Source organism: Garra rufa, chromosome 1 (genome assembly GCF_049309525.1).
Source record: "Garra rufa chromosome 1, GarRuf1.0, whole genome shotgun sequence".
Lineage (NCBI taxonomy): Eukaryota > Metazoa > Chordata > Actinopteri > Cypriniformes > Cyprinidae > Garra > Garra rufa.
Window position 1 is genome coordinate 20355127 of NC_133361.1, and position 22847 is coordinate 20377973.

A 22847-nucleotide genomic window follows, 5' to 3' on the forward strand; every position below is an offset into this window, starting at 1 on the left:
TTTAGAAGTATAAATTTGTATCCAATAAGTGTAGATAAATATACACAGGTCCTTCGGAAGATTTAAAACAGAAATACAGAACGTAAACAAACTTTATATTTGTTCAGTAATACCAATGTAACCCTTCACTGATATTATCTCAAGGAATCACAGAAACCACAATATGGTTCAGAAACTGAAAAGAGCTTAACGTGGGCCCACCACACTCACTCGCACACACACACACAACACAAACCCCCTCGTTGCAGGCCTGAAACGTTGCTGGAGTGCGTTGAGGCCGAGGGAAATGTAAAATGGCCGCTTCACTCTCTAAGAGCACAGATAAAACAAATAAATGTACCTGAATGAACTTGAAACTGGTCAAGGATCCCGTCACCGGTCAGGTCCGTCCAAGTGAGGCTGTGATTGATCAGCAAACTCCGTGACACTCCCGCGATGCCAGAGGAACCCCTAACCACTCGGCGATTAGGGATGCTATCTGGATTCCCTCAATGATCTTCTCAAATGATGCAGTAACAGTCTTTGGCAATCGCTCTGATTACCTTTAACTCTCTTACAGGTGCTGATTTAGGCGATGAACAAGTTATATTTCTCACCCGCGATCCGCGTTAGTCCTGTTTACTACAAAGGCGATTAAGCATAAAATCGCAATTCTCCCTAATCACGTCGCGTTGACTTCGTTGTGCCGTCGTGTTGACTTCACAACAGAATAATATGCTGAATAACACTCAACCAATACAGCTCTTATTACGGATATCGCACATAAAGTGACGCATTTTCTGTTCTCATGCCGACAACATCTCTTACGCACTTCTTTATCCGAAGCTTGCTCACTCTCTTGACTGACAACCTTCCCTCCCAATCAAAGTTGCTCTACTCCCTTTCAGGGCGGGACTAAGTCATTTTTAACCAATAACATTAAATAAAATTCAATTTTGTGGTTCTCATATGTCTGAACAGGTATATTGTCCCTTATCAGAAACACACCTGTCAGAAGTAGTCATAAAGGAAAACAAATGCAAGATGAATTATAATACTAACAATAAAGTATTTTCCTATAGAAACAGAAACTAACCCAGGGTTACATCCTCCCCCATCTGAAATTCTCATGTCCCCATGAGTGCACAGATATTAAATATGAATAATGAGTCTATTCTCAGAGTCAGCACATATTCTAGTACACCTGGCACATCTAGGTACAGAGGAAAACGTTTTTGGAAGGCAAAGTTCAATCTTTGAGGAATTTGGCAGATGGATAGCTATTCCTCTGTGTAGCACTGACACAGGTCTTTCACTGGGTTGGCCCAGTTCATCATAGCTTAACTTGGACACAGGTTTTCTCTGCCTGTTCGGACGATTCTCCATAGGCTTGGCCTCCAAGTCTGCCACAGTCCTAGGGTGTTTTTCTTCCCTTTCTGAAATTCGCTCCTCTTCCCAGTCTACAGTTGGGAGTATATTCTCTTCAGAATCTTCACCCTCATAAGTTTCCTCAATCACTTCCTCTTCTCCTGACCATTGAGGTTCACTGTCTGTGTGGGCAGTTACTTCATCCTCTTTGACTTCAAGCTTTCGCTGGAGATTGGGAATTAACTGTGTCCATTGCCTGGACTGGTCTAGAGAATAGTACTCATGACTTTCGTCTTCACTTTCGGAGGAATTATCAGTCACTTCAGGGTGTTCCAAGGTTCTTTTTCCACTCCATGGTTCTTTTTGCTTTCTTGCAGCTCTAGACCTGGTTACTGGCCGTTGAGGAACTTCTTTTCTCTCATCAGACGCTGGCATCCTTACTGATTCTCCTACAGGTAAGAGATGATCTCTGTGCATTGTCCGGACTCCTCCTGTTCCTCTCTCAGGTTTGAGTTTGTAGACAGGTAAATTGTCAAGCTTCTGCAGAACGATGTACGGAGTTGAATTCCATTTATCCTCCAGTTTGTGCTTTCCTGCGAAACTGAGATTCCGAATTAGCACACGGTCCCCAGGCTCTATGCTCTGGTATGTTACCTTTTGATCATAGAGACGTTTGTTCCTCTGATGATTCTTCAGCGCGCTCTCAGAAGCTAGTCGGTAGGCCTTCTGAAGATCTATCTTCAGGTTTTCAACATACTTCTGGTATGTCTGTCCTTCTTCTCCCCCTGAGGAAGTACCAAAGCACACATCAATTGGCAAGCGGGCTCCTCTCCCAAATAAGAGAAAATAGGGTGAGTACCCTGTAGCCTCATTTTTAGAACAATTGTATGCATGTACTAATTTGCTGATATGCTGACTCCACCTGTGTTTTTCTGCAGCCTCCAAAGTTCCCAACATGGAAAGCAGTGTCCTATTAAATCTCTCAGGTTGTGGGTCTCCCTGAGGGTGGTAAGGTGTTGTCCTTGATTTCTTTATCCCTAACATGCCCAGAAGTTCTTTTATAAGCTTGCTTTCAAAGTCTCTGCCTTGGTCTGAATGTATACGGGCTGGCAGTCCGTAATACACAAAAAATTTCTCCCAGAGAATCTTTGCAACAGTCATTGCTTTTTGGTCCTTAGCAGGGTAAGCTTGGGCGTAGCGTGTAAAGTGGTCAGTGACAACCAGAACATTAGCAACCCCTTTGGAATCTGGCTCTATTGACAGAAAGTCAATGCATATTAATTCCATTGGCCCACTACTAGTGATGTTACTCAGGGGAGCACGCTTCTTAGGTAATGTCTTTCTGGCCAGGCATCTTCCACAGCTTTTGACATACCTTTCAACCTCTGAAGCCATTTGAGGCCAATAAAACCTGTCCTTCACAAGTTCTGTGGTCCGCTCGATTCCTAGATGTCCTGCATCATCATGTAAAGAATACATTACTTGCTGATGGAACTGTCCAGGTAAAACAAGCTGTTTTTTCTTATCACCACAGGAACCTTTAGACATTCTGTACAGTAGCCCATTCTGAATTACCAGCTTAGAACTTTGCCTCAACAAAAGAGCCATTTGTGGACTAAAACTTGTACCAGCTGTAAGTACTTTTCCCTGCTCCACAGCTACCTTTACCGGTCCAATGTCTGGATCTTCGTCCTGTGCCAACTTGAGGTCAGTATGTGTCAGTTGTTTGAGATTTCCTAGTTCAAGCTGGGTAATGCCGGCATAAATGGGTGGAACCATAGTGGGACTGGCTCCCAACTGATCGACCAGTCTGGTAGAGAATTCCTCATTGTTGTCACCTGCTACCATCTGACAGATTGCTTTCACTCCTGACTGTGGTAACTCTGTCCATTCCTTAGATGAGCCATTATCCAAAGGGTAACGTGACAGCACATCGGCGTCGATGTTATGACGCCCTGGCTTGTATTAGAGACTGAAATCATACGTGGCCAGTGCTGCCAACCATCGATGTCCTGTTGCGTTAAGCTTAGCTGTCGTAAGGACATATGTGAGCGGATTATTATCAGTTCTTACTATAAATTTCACCCCATAAAGATAGTCATGAAATTTATCTACTACCGCCCACTTCAGTGCCAAGAACTCCAGCTGGTGAGTATGATATCTCTGCTCTGTGGCACTCAATTTCCTGCTGGCATACGCAACTGGCCGGAGACCCTCTGAATACTCTTGGTTCAGTACTGCTCCTAAGCCATTCCGGCTTGCGTCCACATGTAGGACATAGGACTTGGTAGGATCAGCGAACGCCAGTACAGGGGCATGAGTGAGGCAGTAGATAATGGTTCTAAAGGCTTCAGTGCAATCTTCGCCCCACCGCTCACCAAACGGCTCTGCCTCTTTGAAGTATTTTCCCTCCATGCCTCCCTTTCCACTCCCTTTGGTTGGAGGATACCCTTTTGTAAGTTCTGTAAGGGGTCGCACAATCGCGGAGTAGTTTTTGACAAACCGCCGATAGAACCCACAGAATCCAAGAAATGATCTTAAAGCTTTAACATCTGTGGGCATCTTCCACTTAGCAACTGCTGCTATTTTCTCGGGGTCAGGAGCAACACCCTTAGAAGAGACAATATGGCCCACATATTTGACCTGTGACATACAGAGCTGGCACTTGTCAAGGGAGATTTTTAAACCATACTCCTCCAAGCAGTCCAAGACTTTAAGAAGCCTCTGTTCATGCTCTTCAAGGGTGGACCCAAAGACAATTATGTCATCCAGGTACACTATCACCTCGAGCAGATGCATATCCCCAACTGCACGCTCCATAAGTCTTTGGAAGGTCGCAGGTGCTCCACTAACCCCTTGGGGCATCCTCTCGAACTCATAGAATCCAAGAGGACATATAAAGGCAGTTTTCTCCTTATCCTCATCGGCCATGGCTATTTGGTAATAACCACTCCTAAGATCCAAGACTGAAAACCACCTACTTCCTGCAAGACAATCCAGCGCATCATCTATACGAGGGGTAGTGTACTGATCTGGAAGCGTTCTGCTGTTTAGCGTACGATAATCAATACACATGCGTATTGCTCCACTCTTTTTACGAACAATCACAATTGGGGAAGCGTAACAACTTCGGGACTCTTTGATAATCCCTGCAGCTAACAGATCTTTGAGGTGTCGGCGGACATCGTCAATATCAGCTGGAGCAATACGACGAGATCTTTCTCGAAATGGTTTATGGTCACTCAGCCGAATATGATGCTTAACATCCTTTGCCAACCCCACATCCCATTCCTCAACAGAAAAGACATTACCTCTTTCAGACAGTTTCTGACGAAGTCGATCTTCCCACTCTTTTGGAATTTCTGACTTACTGAAATCAAACAGCTTTGAATCAATCCTCTTGAGTTTTGTTGGGACATCAGCTGCTGCAATCACTGTATCGGTAGGAAACACATGAGCTATGACTGTTCCGACTGGGACAGTTATTTCTTTGCACGTCTCATTCTTAATCAGCACTTTGACTTTATTCTCCTCCATAGCAGAAGAAGGAAGTACAACTGGTACAATGAAAAGTCCAGCAGGCAGTGTATCATCCGAGAGGGCCTCTACCATGAGAATTTCCTTCTCCAATGGTTGTTGTGACTTGACTGTACAAACAGCACACATCTCTCCTCTTGATGGTATGACACAAGCATCTGGCCCATTCCACTTCACTTCTCCAGCAGGTATTTCCACAGCTTTCTCCGGCGCAAGTTCTGTAGATGATATTCGTTCTGCGTTGTGAAGTTGAATTCTTAAAGCATGTGCTACATCCGTCTCAAGTCCAGCAGTGTTAGGTCCAATCAATCGTTGGAAAAAACTTGCATTTGTCCCAACAATTATAGGCACTTGTTCGGGGCCCTCAGGTTCAGGACAAACCAGCGCAAGGATGGAAACAGTCTCTTCCACCCCCATGACAGAAGCTGGAAAAGAGACATCTACCAAGACATAACCTTTGTAGGGGTAACTGGCTGTACTAAGACCCCAAATAGACAGGCCGGAAAGAGGCTGAATGGGCACTGAAGACAGATTCCTAGAGTACCATGACTCAAAGATGATCGTGACCTGAGACCCACTATCTAGTAAGGCTTCACAGGACCGTCCATTGATCTTCATAGTGATTGTCAGAGACGGACCTACCAACCCTGCAGGAAAACTTCTTTCCTCAACCACAACAGTCTGGCTTTTCCGGGAGAAACTAACTTTATCCCCTGTGTGTTTACCACTCTGATCCATTCTTTCATTTCTGGCTTTTCGTAATGCTCGCACAAGCTTCTGTATCACCAGGCTGTAGTTCTCAGTAGCTTTGCACCTTGGAGCAATGTGGCCGTCTTCCCCACATTTGTAACAGAAATAATCTTCTTTAGTCATTTCAAGTCTGGGTTTCGCAGAAATTACAGCCTGCTCAGGTGACTGCAACGACTGTCTGACACTCAGTGACACCAGCTGCTCCTCTAATCTTTGTACCTGCTTCTTTAGTGAGAGTACTTCAGAGTCTGCTGATGTGTCACCTCCTCTCCTACTTACTACAGGTTTTGACTCCAACATCAGCTCTGACGAAGGTACTTTAAAAGGACCCTCTGTTACTTTTGTCCGCAGCTCTTGAATCTCAGCCTTCAACTCTCTAACCGCAACCGAACTAGGTGGTTTCTGTCGTGGCCGAGGGATGGGTATTGCAGTGGCACCCAGACTATATCTGGCAGCTTCGCTTTCTTCAGCCTCTCTTATCTCATTTAGGAGCGTTAAAAACGTAGGGGGATTCTCTCGTCTTTCTCTCAGTCTCAACTGAAGCAACAGCAAGTCTGACTCAACAGCTCCCCGAATTAGCTGTTCAACTCTGGTTCGGTCAACATTGTTCCCAGGCAACCCACCTTTTTGTGCTACTCTTGTTAGAGATTTCTCCATTCTCTTCAAGAAATCAGAAAGAGCTTCACCAGGATTCTGTCTCAACAACCTGAAAGCAAAATATAAATCTTCTCCAGATTCAGGAGTTCCAAACGCACCGTCCAAAGCGTCCAGATACTGAAGAGAAGTTGCATTTGCATTAGCAAATCTAATAGCCTTCACAACATCCAGGGCTGAACCCTTTAAGCTTTCAACAATACGACGACGCTTCTCCTTTTCTGAGCATTCACACTCCAAAACCATCATTCTAGCTTGATCCATCCAGGTCTCCAAAGCCTCTTCCCCTGTTGGAATAGGAACAGTACCGGAAAAGGTTCTCAAGCGTCGGTATGCACTTCCATCACTGACAGGTTTTGAGGTCTTTTCCAGCAGCTCACCTACAGCACGGATTATTGCTTCTGGGGACCCTGCATTGGAACTGGGTGAAGAAAACATAGCTTGAATATCAGAGACAGACTTTCCTTCCTGTACAAGCAGCTTCGATAGTTTCTCAGCGAACCCAAGAGTTGGCGACTCAGCCCTTTTTGCTGCAAACGTCCTCCAAGGCTTCCCACCCCCTTCAGGCATTATGTCTACAGGCAGGTGAGAGGGATTAACCACTTCTTTGCACTCACATAGCACAAGTAGAAACCCTGGAGTTGATCCTTCTTTATAATCCCTGACTCTTACTCTTCCCAAAGCTTTGACTTTTTGGACAGTTTTCTCAATGTCGGCCACCTCCAAATCTGCAGGCACTCCCAACAGCAACAATGCATGCTTCTGATCAACTACTACTTTCTGACACCAATCACTAAGTTCAGTTTGTAAGGAAAGATCATCAACATCCATTTTCTCCTGACTCACTTGAGCACCAACTTTCCTACAATGTATCGAATATATCTTTCGTACTTTTCCCGAAGCAGTATAACAGTAAGGAGTATCCCGGACGAGCCCCCACTTTATGTAGCGCCCTCTTTAGGTATCAGGAGTATCTACCTATTTGAATTGTTGACGCTAGAACCCGGATTCTTTTAAATGTGTCTCTCGACGTGATTTTACCCAAAATCAAACTGTGATCCTACTTTTATACTACTTCCGACAAAGTGCAGCTCTAATCTCCATAAATGATTCTATCCAAATAGTAGAGACCTCACAGTAATATTTAAATGACCACACTATGTAGCAAAAAATACACAAATTTATTTAAAAGAAAATAAACAGAAGGAATCAAAGATTAATCAAAATCTGTTTCTCAACCTACCAATAAACTTCTGCCTTCAACTATAGTGCTTGGTTGACTCTTTTTTTCTTTTCCACAACAACACACTTAAAGGTTATTTTCTGAATCACCTTATCAAATTAAACTTTTAAACCTTCTAAAATTAAAAGTTTTTCCCTTTAGAAGTATAAATTTGTATCCAATAAGTGTAGATAAATATACACAGGTCCTTCGGAAGATTTAAAACAGAAATACAGAACGTAAACAAACTTTATATTTGTTCAGTAATACCAATGTAACCCTTCACTGATATTATCTCAAGGAATCACAGAAACCACAATATGGTTCAGAAACTGAAAAGAGCTTAACGTGGGCCCACCACACTCACTCGCACACACACACACAACACAAACCCCCTCGTTGCAGGCCTGAAACGTTGCTGGAGTGCGTTGAGGCCGAGGGAAATGTAAAATGGCCGCTTCACTCTCTAAGAGCACAGATAAAACAAATAAATGTACCTGAATGAACTTGAAACTGGTCAAGGATCCCGTCACCGGTCAGGTCCGTCCAAGTGAGGCTGTGATTGATCAGCAAACTCCGTGACACTCCCGCGATGCCAGAGGAACCCCTAACCACTCGGCGATTAGGGATGCTATCTGGATTCCCTCAATGATCTTCTCAAATGATGCAGTAACAGTCTTTGGCAATCGCTCTGATTACCTTTAACTCTCTTACAGGTGCTGATTTAGGCGATGAACAAGTTATATTTCTCACCCGCGATCCGCGTTAGTCCTGTTTACTACAAAGGCGATTAAGCATAAAATCGCAATTCTCCCTAATCACGTCGCGTTGACTTCGTTGTGCCGTCGTGTTGACTTCACAACAGAATAATATGCTGAATAACACTCAACCAATACAGCTCTTATTACGGATATCGCACATAAAGTGACGCATTTTCTGTTCTCATGCCGACAACATCTCTTACGCACTTCTTTATCCGAAGCTTGCTCACTCTCTTGACTGACAACCTTCCCTCCCAATCAAAGTTGCTCTACTCCCTTTCAGGGCGGGACTAAGTCATTTTTAACCAATAACATTAAATAAAATTCAATTTTGTGGTTCTCATATGTCTGAACAGGTATATTGTCCCTTATCAGAAACACACCTGTCAGAAGTAGTCATAAAGGAAAACAAATGCAAGATGAATTATAATACTAACAATAAAGTATTTTCCTATAGAAACAGAAACTAACCCAGGGTTACATCTATATGCTCATTTTGCACATACCTGTAACAATAGGGGAGAGTGGGGACAGTTGCAACATGTGTGTAATGGAGAGAGTCTGAGGTGGATCCAAATGCAAGCTTTATTTACAGACGTGGTCAGACAGACAGGGTCAAAACACCAGCAAACAGGAATTCCAGGGCAAGACAAAAGAGTAATCCAGTAGTACAGGGGAGGGTCGAAATCCAAGAGAGCAGTCCAAAGTATCAACGAAAAATAAACAAAGACACAAGGCAAGACTAAGACTATGACTATGACTATGACTGAGAAACAAGGCAAAGGAAGACAGAGAAAACTTGGTAGAGTTCACAGGAGCAAAACAATACTTTGCGATGTGAGTGTGGCATGGTCTGTCTGACAGACAGGAAATTACCAATGAAGCAGCAGAGGGAGCAGTAACCGTCTGACTGGGTGAGGGCTCCCTCTGCTGGGCTGGCATTATAGTGTGGCAGTTGCAACATTGCTTATTTCTTCAAGCAGGAATAAGTTACAGTGATAATATTCATACTGCACATGCTTTATTGGCCCCTCATACTTCCTGGAAGAAATCAGTCACATGTGATCATTCCTTCTACCCAAAATCATTTTCTTGGTAAAAAAGTAATTTTTTTAAAGATTAGATTTATGGTCATAGTGTCTAAGTTGTTGTGCGTTCTTAGTTTCTAATAGGCATAGCTAGCATGTGCCAATGATATGTTGTCAAGCTAATATACCAATTTTTATCATGGCTATCACTGTAGGGACAGTTGCAACACACTGTTGCAACCATCCCAACATGCTGTCCCTTACCACAATATTGATTTAAAAGCTTGCCATAACATTACATAATTGTAATTTTACAATGATAATACTAATGAACCCACTTAATAGTTAGTTTATTCTCCTTTTTTAAGTGAATAGGTAAAAAATCTACTTGTTACTTAACAATGTTTTTAATTTACTATTCTTTGTTTTTTTTTTACAGCCAATTTACCTTATTGAAGACCGTGATTGTGAACAAATAAAATCAAAAAAATTGCAAAATTATATTTAAGAATGATTTCATTACATTTTATTGAATGTTGCAACTGTCCCCTATTGTGGGGATGTTTGAAACATTTAACTTTGTCTATTTAAGTGTAAACTGTACGTTTACTATAATATGTTGTCATTGAATTTTGTTTGAGACCCCGGTAATAAAGACAAACTCAAGCAATAGTTAATAAAAGGTTTATTCTTTGCAAAGAAGATCAGACAGTCATACAGAAACACAGGTTTGCTGCATGAGTGTGACAAAGGAGGGAGGGATTGCCTCCGCTTTATACCTCTTTGAACACTCAAGGTTACACGCAAAGGCAGCTGGTCTTTTTCACATAAGATACACAAGCAAAAACACATCTCCATACATCTCCTCTCCTGGACATCCTGAGCCTATCTCCTAGGCTTCCCATGACCCTTAGGGTCACCCTCTGGTGCCATAAGGCCCCATCTCTCCGGTGCCCCCCCAGAAGCTGCTGAGGCCCTCTCTCAGAGGAATCTGATCATGGAGTTTCTCAGTTACCCTCCCATACATTCCAAAATGTTTAACACATAAGCATCAAAATCACCCCTTATGAATTTTTCTCTAACAATGTACACATGTTGCAGCAATATGGGTGAGTTGCTGACAGATGCGGCTTTATTGTTTTAAAATTTCGGCTTTCTAATACAAACAGTCACTCTTTGGTGACTCTGTTGACACAGTTGTCAACAGGCACCAGGAGGCCCGTAGGCAGGTGGCGGCGTTCCAGCGTTATCTTCCTCGCCGCGTCTACTCCTCTGGGGCTGCTGGACGGGAGCAGCCCCAGCCGCATGCTAGCTCCTCGCACAGGGAAGCTCAGAAAAGGAGTGTTGCTACCCGTACCCCTCCGGCAAGACCTAGAGGGCGGGCTCAGCAACACTCCAAGCCGGGGTCCTCTAAGACGAGGCCGGACCTGAGGGTCGTCCTCCAGTCTAAGAGGGCCTCGGCTAAACAGCCCTGATGGTCGTGGCCCAGGGCCAATGAGGGCAGCCCCTCTCGAAGGGTTAGGTGCCTCACCGCCTCTGAGGAGTACGGTGACCACCTCTCTTCGGGGCCCTCAGGAGATTCGTCAGCTAACCCTGCCGGTGTTACAGGGCGCGGCAGTCTGCCGCGAACATCATTCTCTGGTCTCTCCGCCCAGAAACGTAGTGGAATCAGAGAGTTCGCCACCCCTACAGGGGTCTCTAGAGCGCTTACTTCAGGTGCATCCTGCCAGTTCGCTGTTACAGGTCACCGAGTTAGCTCCTCAAATAAATCCAGAAACCAGTCTCGAGAGGCTGGTTCCCTTAGTAGAATTTCTGGCAGCGTGGAAGCTACTGACAAATATTTCTATGTGGGTCCTGCGTACTGTAGAGAAAGGCTATTGCTTTCAATTTGGTGCCAAGCCGCCACCTTTCAGCGGGGTATTTCCTACTCTGGTAGGCCCCGAGCAGGCTCTGGTATTAGAACAGGAAGTAAATACTCTCCTGAGGAAGGAGGCCATCGAGGTGGTCCCTCCTCAACACAGAGAATCCGGGTTCTACAGCCGGTACTTCATTGTTCCCAAGAAGGATGGGGGGCTGCGGCCCATTCTAGATCTCAGACAGCTAAACCTCTCAGTGAGAAAACTGAAGTTCAAAATGTTGACTGTCAGACAAGTCGTGTCTCAAATCAGGTCCGAGGACTGGTTTGTCACGATAGATCTGAAAGACGCATACTTTCACGTCTCCATCCTTCCTCAACACCGGAAGTTTCTCAGGTTCGCTTTCAGGGGCAAAGCTTACCAATACAGAGTTCTTCCGTTCGGCCTAGCGCTCTCACCCCGAACTTTCACGAAGTGTGTGGATGCTGCTCTGGCTCCACTGCGACTCCAAGGCATCTGCATACTCAACTACATAGACGACTGGCTCATCCTAGCCAGTTCAGAACAGTTAGCGGCTCAACATCGAGATGTTGTTCTTGCTCACATGAAAAAGCTGGAGTTGATGCTCAACGCCAAGAAAAGTGTGCTTGCTCCATTACAGAGAACCACTTATCTAGGTGTAGTCTGGGATTCGACCACGATGCAGGATGTGACGAATGTCACCTGCTCGGATCGAGTCGATCCTTACTGCAGCAAATGCGTTCAAGCTAGGCCTGCTACTCACTGTCAAACAGTTCCAGGTACTGTTAGGTCTTATGGCAGCCGCATCCAACGTGATACCTCTTGGACTGCTGTACATGAGACCGCTACAGTGGTGGCTCAAAACCAAAGGGTTTTCCCCGAGGGGGAACCCATTCCGCAAGATCAAGGTCACGCGGCGCTGCCTACGTGCCTTAGTCATGTGGAAGAAGCCCTGGTTCCTATCTCAAGGTCCAGTGCTGGGAGCTCCTTGCCGCCGCGTCACGCTAGCGACAGATGCATCCCTCACCGGGTGGGGAGCGGTCATGAGTGGCCGCTCGGCCCGTGGCCTGTGGAACGACCATCATCAATCTTGGCACATAAATTGCCTAGAAATGCTGGCCGTGTTCCGGGCTCTGAAGCATTTCCTTCCAGACCTAAGAAACCGTCACGTGTTGGTCCGCACAGACAACACTGCGGTAGTCTATTACATAAACCACCAGGGAGGTCTGCGTTCACGCCCCTTGTACAAGTTGGCATACCAGATCATCATGTGGTCTCAAGGGAAGCTTCTCTCATTGAGAGCAGTTCACATTCCTGGACGTCTCAATGTGGGAGCAGACGTCCTGTCGAGGCAGGGGCCAAGGCCCGGGGAATGGATGCTTCACCCAGAGGTGGTGAAGCAAATCTGGAGAGTGTTTGGTCAAGCCCAAGTGGACCTCTTTGCGACTCAGTAGACATCGCAATGTCCCCTTTGGTACTCTCTAGTTCCTCCAGCTCCTCTTGGACTGGATGCTATGGTACAGACGTGGCCGAGGCTTCGTCTGTACGCTTTTCCCCCGATCGCTCTGCTCCCGGGAGTTCTGGAAAGAGTGCGCCGGTACGGAGTACGGCTGCTGCTAGTAGCCCCGTACTGGCCGGCCCGAGTATGGTTCTCGGATATAATCGCCCTCCTCGACGGCTCTCCATGGGAGATTCCTGTCAGGAGGGACCTTCTTTCTCAGGCTGGGGGCGCAATCTGCCACCCCCACCCAGAGAAGTGGAAGTTATGGGTGTGGCCCCTGAGGGGGCACAACTGATAGAAGCTGGTCTCCCAACCGAGGTTGTTGAGACCATCCTTCAATCCAGAGCTCCCTCTACGAGGAAACTTTATTGCCTAAAGTGGAACCTGTTTGCTTCATGGTGTCATGAACGCCGGTTAGACCCAGTCCACTGCCCGGTTGGTACAGTGCTGGAGTTCCTGCAAACTCGTTTGTCCGCTGGGTTAGCTCACTCCACCTTGAAGGTGTACGTGGCGGCTATATCGGCTTACCACGCCCTTCATGGCGGCCTTTCAGTGGGCAAGAACCCCCTGGTCTCACATTTCCTCCGCGGTGCACTCAGGCTGAGGCCTCGTGCAAGACCGAGAGTCCCTACATGGGACTTAGTTGTGGTGTTGGAGGCGCTGTGTAAACCTCCCTTCGAGCCTCTGGAGGAGGCCTCCGATCGGATGCTTACCTTAAAGACAGCACTGCTGCTGGCGCTAACTTCTCTTAAGAGAGTCGGGGACCTGCAGGCCCTTTCAGTGGCCCCTTCCTACCTTGACTTTGCCCCAGGGTTGGCCAAAGCATTTCTCTACCCAAGAGCTGGGTACGTACCCAAGGTCCCATCAACAACACCACAGCCAATAACGCTTCAAGCGTTTTACCCTCCTCCATTCGTGGAGCACGACCAGAGGAAGTATAACTTAATGTGTCCAGTAAGAGCACTAGACACTTACGTTCACAGAGCTGCCCTGTGGCGTAAATCAGAGCAACTGTTTGTCTGTTACGGCCCCCCTAAGAGGGGATGCCCGGCTTCCAAGCCTACTATCAGTAAGTGGATCGTTGATGCCATCTCTACTGCATACGAGTCCTCTGGTCTCCCATCCCCGATGGGAGTCAAGGCTCACTCAACTCGAGGCGTCGCAGCCTCCAAAGCTCTGATGGCAGGTGTCCTGATCCAGGACATCTGCAGTGCGGCGGGTTGGTCCTCACCTCTAACGTTCGTCAGATTCAACGAACTAGACCTCAGAGCCACTCCGGGCTTTTTATCTGTTAACTAATAGATAAAATATATTATATATTTCGTGCAGGCTAGCCATATTTTTTTCCTTTTATAATTTCTGTTTTCCTCCGTTCACCGAAGTGTGTCAGGTACTGCGACAATGTGTGAATCCTCATGGTCTGTTGTTTATGCTGCTATTTGCACTTAGAAATATAATGCCCTAAAAGTGTAAGAATACTAAAAAAAAAAGCTTAGTTTGTCAGCCAAATTCAGGCTAATTTAAAAACTTGTATACACAAGAGGCCCGCTTAGTGTCATCCCTGGCGATTTCAGTATTGCAACAATTGGCATGTAAGTCCAATGAAAGTGTTTTATTTTGAGCATTTTACATTTGCTCTGCTTGTAGATATATAACTGTACATAAATGTTAAGCAAAAGCTCCAGTCCTCACTACAATGCAGCAAGAAAAGGTTCACAATGTCAACTTATTCTGTTTCTGTGGGTAACTATTCTTACAATTCAGAAGTGAAGAACTGTCTCGCTTTCAAATTTACAACAAAACAGGAAGTTTAAAAGGTAATTTAGCAATACTCAGTTCAGTTCAAGTTCAAGAGCCACTGCAGAGGCTTGTTATTTCCTCTCCTGTAATCCTGCATTATTGCATAACATTGAATCTTGAATCTTCCAGAAATGTATATTCACATTACATAAAATGATTATGTAAAAGTGAAGAAATTAATCAAAAACATATTAGTAATCTGTCTGACCCAAAACCATTTAACACTACATTTTGTCTGATATCCAAATTCCAGACATTAACTAATTCTGCCCAACTAACTGGCAATGAGGTAGACAGGAGAACAAGTTATGGTAAAAATATGCATTTTCTGAGTTTATTGAACAATCTTGTCTGACCAGCACAAATTCAAGTATTAATACAGCAAAGCAAAGGCAATAGACAATAACTACTTCACAACAATATCCTGTGATGAAGCTTGAAATGAAACAATTTATTACAGTAAGACAAACAGTAAGAAAACCCGTAGAAAATAAAAAGTAGTAAGTAAATGAATTTGTGGTAAATGAACACATTGTTTTTAATGCAATAAGTAGTTCTTAAATAAGGTTTATTATGTAAGTCATGTGAAGATGTAAAGTTTAAAGGATTCAACATACATTTTGAAGTATTACTGTGGCTCAGACTCTACAGCGACAGTGCCGTTTCTGATCACTATGATGCCTGATGTGAGTTTCTCTGTCAGTGGGACTGGGCTGGCGTACGAGCATCTGATGCCATTCTTGACAAGCACAAAAAAAGCATCTGCAAAATGCATTAGTGTTAAACATTGATGCATTTTTAGGGAACTTGGTTGGTTTCTTGAAAGCCACAGCACAGTTCAGGTCACTTCGTTTTCCAGAACTTTCCAACTTGTACACAGTCTCACACCAGAGATTTTTATGAACTTTTCTCGTCTTGATAGCAGTGACTTTAAACTTCTCATATGGAGGAATCAACACTTCTTTCTGTTCAGGATACTTAGAATATTTGATCACATCAGCACCTTCACAAGTTTTGATTTCAAAACAAGATATATTTCCAAAGTCTTGTGCTACTTTACGTTCAAGGGAGGAGGATGTAAACGATCCGAAACGAATCTTTTTACCTGTAACAATCTTATAAAATTCAACTGTAGTACCACGATAGGTTGACTTGCATTTATTTTGTGATTCAGTCAATATCTTGATCGCATCTGTTAACAAAAAGTGAAGCGAGTACCATTTAAATGACTGGTTTGTGTAGTTTTTCTTACCATTACGAACAGCCTTATTCAAATTGCTGTACACGTTAGAATTAAGGTTGGTGTACATGTAAATGGCAATTGAATGATTTCTTGTCAAGTTATCTTCTGGTGTAGTGGCATTCACTTCACCTTCTTGCCAAGCCTTTTTAAAGTCAATTGAGTTGTTGATTTCCTTCTCTAGATATTCTGTCTTCACCAGATTTGCCATTTTCACAGTACAGCCATCATATTCATCATCAACTGATTTTAGTGCCATATCCAATGGATATATCTTTCTTGCACCAGCGGCTTTGTGATCCTGCAGCAACAGGAATTATAATGATCAATCACCAGTATTCATCTCTGTAATGTTCATACTAGAACACAAGCTTACCTGTCCTAGAGCAGCTGAAATGAGAAGAAGAGCTTCAATGATCAGCAGCATCTTGATTCCCTCAGATGATCTAGAAGTTGTGTAGAGCAGATCCTAAAAATTTTGTTTTTGTTGTTTTTCAGAGGTTCAGGAGCAATGGCGAGAGGAGAAGATCAGAAAAGTCAGACGCTCACAGCCAGACGTCAACAGCAGTCTGAAAGACAAGGAAGTTTGCCCCTTTTTTAACATTGCAGTAGCACTTTAGCTTACGGACCAATTCTCACTTTTAACTAGTTGCTTAATGGCATGCCTATTACTAGCCGATTGGCTATTTATTAGCACATATTAATGCCATATTCTGCATGACTATATTTTAGATCTCGTAATCCTACCCCATACTAAACAATTACAACTACCTAAGTTTATAGATGCAAAGTTATAGTCAATAGCTAGTTAATATAGTGAGAATTGGTGACTAACATTGCAGTGTGTCAAACCTCCAACATTGGCAAAACAATGTGCGATGCTATAGGACTGCCTGTCCAAGACCTTTGGGCATAATTATACAAATGCCAAAATGTACACTTTACCATGTTTGTTTTTTGTTTTTGTTTTTTTGGTATGATGCCATGAGTTAATCAATAAAAGACATTTGTAAAATGCATGAAATTTAGAAATTTAGCATCATGCATATTCATATGTTTAATTTTTTGATGAATGGATGTCAGTGGAGAAGTGGCTTCATTACATTAGAAAAAAATGTGCCTGTGGAGACACAATACTCATTTTACAAAATATTTTTTACATTAAGTCATTTAGCAGATGCTTTTATCCAAAGCGACAAATAAGGACAATGGAAGCAATCAAAATCAATAAAAGAGCAATGTTTGCACACTGCCTCATAAAAAAAAAATTCAGATCAGGTTCGATTTTTTTTGCATTTTTTGCATCCGTAGCAAGCATTTTGAGAGGTGTTTTGACAGTTCAGAGCCACCGTACAAGCGAACGCCAAAATCATTAATAGGGAGGTGTGCATAAAAAGTATTCTCTCATTCCTCTCATCTTGGATGGACCCAATATGGCCTTTCTTTTTCTCTTTTTAAGGAGAGAGTGGACAACACAATCATCCTTGCTGCTTGAAGATTCCATTTTGAATTGTTTATCTTTTTTTCCCCGATTACGAATACGAAAAAACACTTACAAAAATGTCAGACTCCCTGTGCAATGACCTTCAGATTATCTTAATGCAGTATATGTAGCAAGGTTTTTTTAATTCTATAATAAATAAAAAGAAAACTGATAGAATAGAAAAAGAATAGAGCAAGCTAGTGTTTTTTTTTTTTTTTTTGTTGTTGTTGTTGTTGTTAATTGTATAATAGGCTAAATAAAAAGAAAAAAGATAGAAAAGGCAGAAGATATAAAAGAATAGAGAAGTTTTTTAAAGAATGGAAATAGAATAGAGAGTGCTAGAGTTAGAGGGTCAAATAAAGACGGAAGCGATGTGTTTTTAGATAATTCTTAAAAATGGCTAAGGACTCAGCTGTTCAGATTGAGTTGGGAAGGCCGTTCCACCAAGAGGGAACATTTAAGGTAAAAATCTGTGAAAGTGATTTTGTGCCTCTTTAGGTTCACTTGCAGAACGCAAGCTTCTAGAGAGCACATAAGTCTGAAGTAATGAATTTAGGTAAAGGGGTGCAGAGCCAGTGGTGGTTTTGTAAGCAAACATTAATGCCTTGAATTAAATGCGAGCAGCTATTGGTAGTCAGTGCAAATTGATGAAGAGAGGTGTGACGTGCGTTCTTTTCGGCTCATTGAAAACTAATCTTGCAGATGCATTTTGGATCAATTGTAAAGGTTTGATAGAACTGGCTGGAAGACCTGCCAAAAGAGCATTACAATAGTCCAGCCTGGACAGAACAAGAGATTGAACAAGGAGTTGTCAAGCATGTTACGAAAAAAGGGCCTGATTTTCCTGATGTTGAATAAAGCTAATCTGCAGGACCGGGCAGTTTTAGCAAAGTGGTCTGTGAAAGTCAGCTGATCATCAATTACAACTCCCAGGTTCCTGGCTGTTTTTGAAGGAGTTGTTGTTGACATGCCTGAATGGTAAAATTGTGATGAAATGATGGGTTTGATGGAAACACAAGCAGTTGTATCTTGGCGAGGTTTATCGTCGGAACCTCAGGATGGAATGAGAGGTAGAGTTGAGTGTCATCAGCATAGCAGTGATATGAAAAGCCATGTTTTTGAATGACAGAACCTAGTGATGCCATGTAGACAGAGAAGAGAAGTGGAACAAGAACAGAGCCCTGAGGCATATTACTTTGCTCCTTTAATGTTTAACAGCATTTTCAAAGTGAAATTGGACACCACTGTGCTATTATTTGAACTGTTCATGAGACTGCTGTTTTTCTTTTTCTTTTTACTCTCAGGTCCTCATTTGCTATTTTTGCCAAAATCCAGTCAGATATATTTAGTTTATTTGAGAAGCTTTGCATCTGGATGTGAAACTGCACTCGTGCATATTCCTAAACAAACAAGCATTTGGTTCCCTTTAGACTTCACATCTGTGAAGCTTTCTGTGAAACTTTCATAAAAAATTAAATCAAAACTTGTTTCCAAGTTCTTCTGCTTCTACTTCTCTTTTTTTTTTTTACAAATTCTATGATGCATTCTTATATAAATGCTCAAAAGCAGAATTTTCTGTTCTTGAACCCCTACTGACATGATCTTGCAGTCGTTCGAAGGGCAACGCTTTGCTCACCAATCCTCAGTGACAATGAAGAAGAGATTTGAATTTAGCTAAATTCAGCAGAAAGGAACTTGCACTGAATGATCTTAATATATATATTAGTGTTTTAGTTTTGTCTCAAGATGGACACCAGTCATGTTTTTTTTTTCTAAGGCACATATATAAAAATGACTTAAATGTCCTAATTGAACTATGGCCTAATCCTGGTTTAGTTAAGCCCTGCCTGTGAAACCATGTACTCATCTTAACCTCTGTCAGTATTTTGTCTCTGTCCTGGGGTCCGTTCTTCGTACCTCGCTTACTACATCCAGGATCAAATGACACATCCAAGATCAAATCATCGCGCTAACTATGAGCTCGCTATTCCGGTTCTCCGAACGCACCTGTTGTTGATGATTAGTATAGCTGGATGAAGTTATTTGAGATCACTGGGTGGCTTAAAAGGGGCTACGTATCGATAGTAGAAACATTGATCGGCAACGCTTTGATTGGTCGGCGAACATGACGAAGGAGCGAGCTCAGTATTTTTCTGCAGCAGAGCAAGAACTCTTGATTGAGGGATTTCAGGAGTTTCAGAGTTTAATTAAAACGCAAGGGAATACTGCAAAGGCTGGAAAAGCAAGGAGAGAGGGCTGGCAAAAAGTAGTGAACAAATTAAATGCGTTAATGCTGCCCATGTTACATGTTTTTCCTTGATATGTTATTTTATTTATATTTTTATTTTTTTTATACACTACCGTTCAAAAGTTTGGGGTCAGTAAGACTTGTAATAGTCTTTAAAGAAGTCTCTTATGCTCATCAAGACTGCATTTATTTGATTAAAAATACAGAAAAAACAGTAATATTGCAAATTGTTTTTACAAAATAAAATAATGTTTTTGTTTTTTTAATATATTTTAACATACTTTGAAATAGAATTTATTCCTGTGATGAAAAGCTGAATTTTTATCAGCTGTTACTCCAGCCTTAAGTGTCACACGATCCTTCAGGAATCATTCTAATATGCTGATTTATTATTAGAATGATCAATGTTGGATAATATCAACAGTTGTGCTGCCAAATATTTTTTGGAACCTGTCATATATATACACTTTCTTGCAAGATACTTTTCTTTTCCCATGTGAGTCAGTCCGCGTCAGTCGTGCTCTTTAACCAATCAGATGTGACCTCGCCATTTCAACCAATCATAACCCGCCAGGAGCGCAGCCTAAATCCTGTTTACATGAAATAAACCTGCTCCAGAGCAGGTTTAAGCTTGCAGAGCTGTTGCTATGACAGCAAGTCCAGGATGAGCTTCGAAGAACCAAACAATCCAAGATCATGCCAAATCGTCAGCAATCAAATCCAGCTAATTTAGTTAGCGAGGTACGAAGAACGGACCCCTGTTCTGTTTTCCTAGTGTTTTTCCCCCATTGTTTCCTTATGATAATGGTTTAGTCCTGTGGTCCCCCCTTTTGGTTTTGTATTAGTTGGTTCAGTCTTGCCCATATTTGTATTTCCCCCTCGTCATCTCGTTATCTTGTTTGTAACCACGCCTTGTCTTCTGTGTATTTAAGTCTGTGTCTGATCACTCCCAGCTGTCCGTCGTTGATGTTTCATGTTCTCTGTTTATGCTCCTGGTTTTGGTTTGTTTGTTTGTATATTCAGTATTTTATTTAATAAATTGTATATTTCATCTCCACTCCTCATCTCCACTCCTCAACCCAGCCTGACTGTGACAACCTCAGCAAAAGCTCCACTCATCAACAGTGCAGTCAAAAAAAAAAGTCTAAATCACCTAAAAACCTATTCTGAATGTTTCAGTAAATTGTCATTGTAGTGAAATGCAGAGCTTTTGCTCAGGTCGATTATTCAGTCATGTGACAAAAGGATTTTGTATAACTGGAGAAATTCATCAGAGACACATAAAATGAGAATGAAGCAAGAACTGGGTCAATTTAAAAGAAAAACTTTGTTTTCTTATTTAAAATTTTAATGTCACAATTATTGCACTTAACCAAGAGGAATAAATTATGTGTAGTTAAGTAAATAAATGATTCTTGTATAACTGATGTAACTCATGTACTCTTGTAAATTCAAATGACTCAGCATGCACTTTGAAGTACTTTTTAAGGTCTTTGGTAGTTTTTTGGATGCCACTGAACAGTTCAAGTAACTTTCTCTTCCAGTGCTATTCAAAGTGAACACAGTGTCACACCACTTTTCATTTGTGCTGACATCAGTGACTTCAAACTTTTCATAAGGAGGAATCAGCACTTCTTTTTCATGAGGAAGCTTAGAATATTTTATAATGTTAGCACCTTCACAAGTGTGGATTTTAAAACATGACACATTTCCAAACGGTTTTACTTTGTTAAAATCAAGGAAGGATGATGCAAATGAGCCGAAACGAACCTCTTTTTTTAGAACATTCTTTTTAAACTTAACTTTTGTGGCACGAAAAGTATCATGGCATGTATTTTGTGTTTTTTTCAGAATCTGTATCGCATCTGTTAACAGAAACTGAAGGGAATACCATTTGTATAACTCGTCTTTGTATTTTTGTTTACCAGAACGAGCGTCATAATTAAAGTCATTAAATACTTTTAAATCAGTGTACACATAAATTGCTATTAAATGATTCTCTTTCAGGTTATCCTCTGGTTTCTTGGCACTCTTTTCACCTTCTTGCCAAGCCTTATTAAATATTTCCGATTTTCTTTCCTTGCCTAGATAGAAATTCTTCACCTTGTCTGCCATTTCATTTGTACAGCCATCATATTGATCATCAACAGAATTCAGTGCCATATCCAGTGGATATATGTCTTCTTCTTCAGCAGCAGCAGCTCTGTGATCCTGCAGCAACAGGAATCATAATGATCAGTCATCAGCATTCATGTCTGTAATATTAATACTTAAACACAAGCTTACCTGTCCTAGAGCATTTGAAATGAGAAGAAGAGCTTCAATGATCAGCAACATCTTGATTCAGTCAAACCCCTTTGATGATCTCGTAGATCTAGTGAAGTCCTGTTTCACAAATACTAAATTTATCACTTGAAATATAATGAAACTGATATGTACTTGCACTCTAAAATATCACACAGTAGTTTTACTGTGTATTTTTTATGTTCTGCTAGATAGTAAATCCATTTTAAAATCCTAACCATAAATATACAGTTCAGATAAAACAGCAAATGTTATCTTAATCTTTTACTTAAAAAAATTACCTGAGAATATGGTTGTCTTTTTGTGAGGTTCTTCAGGAGCACAAGAGCAATGACAAAGAAGATCAGAAAAGAGTTGTTGTCAACAGTAGTATTTAAACCAAAAAAATGAGGAAGTTTGATTTTTTTATATATATCAAACAAGCTTTTGGTTCGCTTTAGGCTCTTAATATACTTCTTTTAAACTAAAAATTAGGAAAGTATACTTTGTCTACTTTTTATGTACTTCTCAGAAATGTGCATGAAACAAAGCAACATATTTGTACTAGACAAGTGTGAAATTAATGTGGATATAGTGGTATAGGTTGTGGATATAGTGGTATAGGTTGTGATAAATACCTGGCCAAATTACCTACTTTTTACCTTTAAGTGAACTTTAACCAGCAAGCGGTGCTGTAAACTGCACAAGAACAAGAGTTTTGTTTAAGTGCAGCATGTAATACTGTACTTGTATGTTTTTTTTTTTTTTTTTTTTTTTGGATGAGGATTGCATGAATCCTCTTTAGTCAAGCAGATTCCTGCAAGACATTCACCTGCTCCTCAATTTCTCTCCTGTTGCTTTTCAGATATCTCTGTATTCATCTGTATTCATATGAGGGTGAAGATACACAACAAATTTAAAATGCATCTGTATCTGTTTATCTAATGTGAAGGAATGGTGTTGAAAGAATGAATCTTCTCATTGTCTTCTAGCTGTATCAATACTTATGTTTATACTCTAATTGATTCAGTCTGACTGGCAGATGCCAACATGAGAAAAACATTAAAAAAAATGTTATCCGGGTCATGGCAGATTACAAGATTACAAGAACTCAAT

General features: G+C 41.9%; 3 protein-coding genes across 3 annotated transcripts in view; all 3 read right to left on the reverse strand.

Annotated features, from left to right (window-relative positions):
• LOC141332094 (cytochrome P450 2K1-like) overlaps nt 1–22847 on the reverse strand; it is a 393810-nt gene that overhangs the window by 278420 nt on the left and 92543 nt on the right. The window lies entirely within an intron of this gene.
• Nucleotides 14806–16266, reverse strand: LOC141343888 (NAD(P)(+)--arginine ADP-ribosyltransferase 2-like). The gene is made up of 2 exons (XM_073848557.1): nt 16094–16266; nt 14806–16018 (listed from the first exon to the last, which is right to left on the reverse strand). The coding sequence occupies exons 1-2, from the start codon at nt 16142–16144 to the stop codon at nt 15116–15118; spliced, it is 954 nt and encodes a 317-aa protein (XP_073704658.1). The 5' UTR covers nt 16145–16266; the 3' UTR covers nt 14806–15115.
• LOC141329199 (GPI-linked NAD(P)(+)--arginine ADP-ribosyltransferase 1-like) lies at nt 20835–21785 on the reverse strand. The gene is made up of 2 exons (XM_073835452.1): nt 21735–21785; nt 20835–21659 (listed from the first exon to the last, which is right to left on the reverse strand). Exons 1-2 carry the CDS (start codon nt 21783–21785, stop codon nt 20835–20837), a joined length of 876 nt encoding a protein of 291 aa, XP_073691553.1.

Excerpts from the sequence above, each read along its gene's own strand:
- LOC141343888 (XM_073848557.1), bottom strand. The coding sequence starts at position 16,144 with ATGCTGCTGATCATTGAAGCTCTTCTTCTCATTTCAGCTGCTCTAGGA. Across the intron at positions 16,019-16,093 it reads TTTCAGCTGCTCTAGGACAG|GATCACAAAGCCGCTGGTGC; the intron begins GTAAGCTTGTGT and ends CTGTTGCTGCAG.
- LOC141329199 (XM_073835452.1), bottom strand. The coding sequence starts at position 21,785 with ATGTTGCTGATCATTGAAGCTCTTCTTCTCATTTCAAATGCTCTAGGA. Across the intron at positions 21,660-21,734 it reads TTTCAAATGCTCTAGGACAG|GATCACAGAGCTGCTGCTGC; the intron begins GTAAGCTTGTGT and ends CTGTTGCTGCAG.